At 48.0% G+C, this 5,065-nt stretch overlaps 1 protein-coding gene across 3 annotated transcripts in view; it reads left to right on the top strand.

Moving 5' to 3' along the window:
* Positions 1–4,338, top strand: part of LOC106591360 (microtubule cross-linking factor 1) — a 262,906-nt gene extending 258,568 nt beyond the window's left edge. The window contains exon 19 of one of the 3 annotated variants that reach the window (XM_045694518.1): positions 3,875–4,338. In XM_045694518.1, the coding sequence (XP_045550474.1) occupies positions 3,875–4,105 (231 nt within the window). In that variant the 3' untranslated portion in view covers positions 4,106–4,338. The remainder of the gene's footprint in view (positions 1–3,874) is intronic. The other 2 variants (XM_045694519.1, XM_045694520.1) reach the window with 2 other exon arrangements.
* The last annotated feature ends 727 nt before the right edge of the window (positions 4,339–5,065 follow it).

Genomic DNA, 5,065 nt, shown 5'->3' with positions numbered 1-5,065 from the left:
GGCAACAAACAAACAAACAGAGAACACAGGTATAAATACCCAGGGGATTATTGTGAACAGGGGCGACACATGGAGGGGGAGGTGGAGACAAGCACAAGGACAGGTGAAACAGATCAGGGGCGTGACAGTATGACCCAAGGTGTCTTATCTAACACCGTGACACCGTTGTATTTCTGATAGGTCTTCTGACTGCTGTCTGTGCGCTGTTCACAAAACATACTGGATCTGTTACCACAGTACGAGCTTGCTTTCTCCTCGTTCACTGTTCTCTCACCATAACAACCTTTCTAAGCTTCATTAACGAGGACAAATTAGCGTGCGTGTGACATCGTCTGCATGCATCTCAAATTTAATTGAACGTTCCAGTGGGTCATTACTGCTAAACGTGACCCCTGTGACCCTGTGACCCCGGGCCATGAGGTTAGAGGTTGTAAAACATTATTATTATTATTTTTTTTTAAACAGGAAGTTACTGCTAAACGTGACCCCCCCCCCCGTGACCCCGGGCCGTGAGGTTAGAGGTTGTAAAACATTTTATTTTTTATTTTTTTTAAACAGGAAGTTACTGCTAAACGTGGCTGCATGCTGAGTGGATGTGATGAAACTGAAAGCAACATTGTGTGGTCGACCTCTAATACGCTTCCATGGTATCATTTAATGTTATGTACTGTCATTACCTGGGTAGGACTTACCTGTTGATTGACTGGTTTCATTGATGTATTGTTTTGGTTAATGCTTCTAAAAGTAGGCTAGAAAACAGAATTCGTAACATCAGATTCAAATAAATATATATATATATATATATATATATTTTTTTATTTTTTTATCTGTGGAGGCAGAAACACTTCCTCCATCCTGGTGTTCTGTTGCCACCCCCTCATCTGTGTATTTATAGCAGAGCTAGATGTAGACTTGCGGTTTAGATTTCCCTCATCATTCATATGATACGTAGAACCAAGGATAGGACATTTTAAACCACAGCAGTGGAGTGGAGTAGCTGCATCATCATTCATGCTAACTAACTTGCTTCTCCACCTGTTTCATCACGCTGTAGTTCTTCCACCTGGTGTTTCATCACGCTGGAGTTCCACTTCACACGCTGTAGTTCCTCCACCTGGTGTTTCATCACGCTGTAGTTCCTCCACCCGTTTCATCACGCTGTTGTTCCTCCACCTGGTGTTTCATCACGCTGTAGTTCCTCCACCTAGTGTTTCATCACGCTGTAGTTCCTCCACCTGGTGTTTCATCACGCTGGAGTTCGTCCACCTGGTGTTTCATCACGCTGTAGTTCTTCCACATGGTGTTTCATCACGCTGTAGTTCCTCCACCTGGTGTTTCATCACGCTGTAGTTCCTCCACCTGGTGTTTCATCACACTGTAGTTCCTCCACCTGGTGTTTCATCATGCTGTAGTTCCTCCACCTAGTGTTTCATCACGCTGGAGTTCGTCCACCTGGTGTTTCATCACGCTGTAGTTCTTCCACATGGTGTTTCATCACGCTGTAGTTCCTCCACCTGGTGTTTCATCACACTGTAGTTCCTCCACCTGGTGTTTCATTACGGTGTAGTTCCTCCACCTGGTGTTTCATCACGCTGTAGTTCCTCCACCTGGTGTTTCATCACGCTGTAGTTCCTCCACCTGGTGTTTCATAACGCTGTAGTTCCTCCACCTGGTGTTTCATCACGCTGTAGTTCCTCCACCTGGTGTTTCATCACGCTGTAGTTCCTCCACCTGGTGTTTCATCACGCTGTAGTTCCTCCACCTGGTGTTTCATCACGCTGTAGTTCCTCCACCTGGTGTTTCATCACGCTGTAGTTCCGCCACCTGGTGTTTCATCACGCTGGAGTTCCTCCACCTGGTGTTTCATCACGCTGGAGTTCCTCCACCTGGTGTTTCATCACGCTGTAGTTCCTCCACCTGGTGTTTCGTCACACTGTAGTTCCTCCACCTGGTGTTTCATCACGCTGTAGTTCCTCCACCTGGTGTTTCATCACGCTGTAGTTCCTCCACCTGGTGTTTCATCACGCTGTAGTTCCTCCACCTGGTGTTTCATCACGCTGTAGTTCCTCCACCTGGTGTTTCATCACGCTGTAGTTCCTCCACCTGGTGTTTCATCACGCTGTAGTTCCTTCAGCTGTTTCATCACGCTGTAGTTCCTCCACCTGTTTCATCACGCTGTAGTTCCTTCACCTGGTGTTTCATCACGCTGTAGTTCCTCCACCTGGTGTTTCATCACGCTGTAGTTCCTCCACCTGGTGTTTCATCACGCTGTAGTTCCTCCACCTGGTGTTTCATCACGCTGTAGTTCCTCCACCTGGTGTTTCATCACGCTGTAGTTCCTCCACCTGGTGTTTCATCACGCTGTAGTTCCTCCACCTGGTGTTTCATCACGCTGTTGTTCCTCCACCTGGTGTTTCATCACGCTGTAGTTCCTCCACCTGGTGTTTCATCACACTGTAGTTCCTCCACCTGGTGTTTCATCATGCTGTAGTTCCTCCACCTAGTGTTTCATCACGCTGGAGTTCGTCCACCTGGTGTTTCATCACGCTGTAGTTCTTCCACATGGTGTTTCATCACGCTGTAGTTCCTCCACCTGGTGTTTCATCACACTGTAGTTCCTCCACCTGGTGTTTCATTACGGTGTAGTTCCTCCACCTGGTGTTTCATCACGCTGTAGTTCCTCCACCTGGTGTTTCATCACGCTGTAGTTCCTCCACCTGGTGTTTCATCACGCTGTAGTTCCTCCACCTGGTGTTTCATCACGCTGTAGTTCCGCCACCTGGTGTTTCATCACGCTGGAGTTCCTCCACCTGGTGTTTCATCACGCTGGAGTTCCTCCACCTGGTGTTTCGTCACGCTGTAGTTCCTCCACCTGGTGTTTCGTCACACTGTAGTTCCTCCACCTGGTGTTTCATCACACTGTAGTTCCTCCACCTGGTGTTTCATCACGCTGTAGTTCCTCCACCTGGTGTTTCATCACGCTGTAGTTCCTCCACCTGGTGTTTCATCACGCTGTAGTTCCTTCACCTGTTTCATCACGCTGTAGTTCCTTCAGCTGTTTCATCACGCTGTAGTTCCTCCACCTGTTTCATCACGCTGTAGTTCCTTCACCTGGGTTTCATCACGCTGTAGTTCCTCCACCTGGTGTTTCATCACGCTGTAGTTCCTCCACCTGGTGTTTCATCACGCTGTAGTTCCTCCACCTGGTGTTTCATCACGCTGTAGTTCCTCCACCTGGTGTTTCATCACGCTGTAGTTCCTCCACCTGGTGTTTCATCACGCTGTAGTTCCTCCACCTGGTGTTTCATCACGCTGTAGTTCCTCCACCTGGTGTTTCATCACGCTGTAGTTCCTCCACCTGGTGTTTCATCACGCTGTTGTTCCTCCACCTGGTGTTTCATCACGCTGTAGTTCCTCCACCTGGTGTTTCATCACGCTGTAGTTCCTCCACCTGGTGTTTCATCACGCTGTAGTTCCTCCACCTGGTGTTTCATCACGCTGTAGTTCCTCCACCTGGTGTTTCATCACGCTGTAGTTCCTCCACCTGGTGTTTCATCACGCTGTAGTTCCTCCACCTGGTGTTTCACCACGCTGTAGTTCCTCCACCTGGTGTTTCATCACGCTGTAGTTCCTCCACCTGTTTCATCACACTGTATTTCCTCCACATGGTGTTTCATCCTGCTAGATTTATACTGTGGTCATTATTTGCCTTGCTGTTTTAATCACACTTGCTTTTGTTAATACTTCTTTTCCTCTCTCTTGGGTCATGTCTTTTTCTAATTCTTAAAATAATCATCATGAAAACCTATGAATATAGGAAGCTATTTTGTCTCTATCTTTCTCTCTCTCACATCTACTTCCTCCTCTCCTGAAGGACCTCCCTCGCTCTCCGGTGGCTCCACCCCTAGAGTCGTGTTTCCTGCGTCCGGCGAGGCCAGCCAACCGCCGCCCCCCCTCCCGCTGGGCAGCCCCCTCCTCCCACCGAGGCTGGCGAGACGTCACAGAGCGGAGGCTCACCTTCCCCATGGTGACTGGGACCAGTAAGACTAGGACAGGGTCCACCTCTATACCGGACCTGGACGAGACTGGACCAGCAGAGTCATGACAGGAACCATCACCATACCCTTGTCCTCCTTAACTCCCTTTACTCGCTCCACTCTCTGTCTCTCCTGTGAAACCCTGCCAGTACCTCAGACCCATCTTTCCTAGTCCTCCTCTACTCCCTCTCCTCCCTCCTCTCTCCCGCTTCTCTCCTCCATCCTCTCCTGCTTCCCTCCTCCCTCCTCTCTCCTGCTTCTCTCCTCCCTCCTCTCTCCTGCTTCTCTCCTCTTCTCCTCCCTCCTCTCTCCCGCTTCTCTCCTCCCTCCTCTCTCCTGCTTCTCTCCTCTCTCCTCTCTCCTGCTTCTCTCCTCCCTCCTCTCTCCTGCTTCTCTCCTCTTCTCCTCCCTCCTCTCTCCTGATGGAACTGTCCACACTCTATCCTCCTCCACTCTTCCTTACTCCTCCTCTCTCCTACTCCTCCTCTCTCCTGCTCCTCCCTCACCTCCTCTTCTCCTGAACAGACAGGGTACCTCAGACCCCCCCCCACTCTCGTAGGGATTCGTAGGGGGTGGGGGGAGGGGGGGAGATTTGTAACAGGGTTGAGCCCCTGTAGCACCAGCTAACCAACCAGGAACTCAACAGAACTGGAACTTAAAACTTTGAACTCCGTAATGAAAAGAACCTGGATAGTACTGTAACAACAAAAACAATGACATCATCCAAACATTACCGTCAGATGTGCCTCTACTTGATTTACTCATAGTTCCACATGTGTGTATATATGTATGCAATACATAGTATAGTATATTATATATATATATATATATATATATATATATACACACACAGTACCAATCAAACGTTTGGACACTCCTACTCATTCAAGGGTTTTTCTTTATTTTTACTATTTTCTACATTGTAGAATAATAGTGAAGACATCAACACTATGAAATAACACATATGGAATCATGTAGTAACCAAAAAAGTGTTAAACAAATAAAAAATAAAAATTATATTTGAGATT

The sequence above is a fragment of the Salmo salar genome, chromosome ssa14 (assembly GCF_905237065.1).
Source record: "Salmo salar chromosome ssa14, Ssal_v3.1, whole genome shotgun sequence".
Classification (NCBI taxonomy): domain Eukaryota; kingdom Metazoa; phylum Chordata; class Actinopteri; order Salmoniformes; family Salmonidae; genus Salmo; species Salmo salar.
This window is presented reverse-complemented; position numbering and strand designations above follow the sequence as displayed.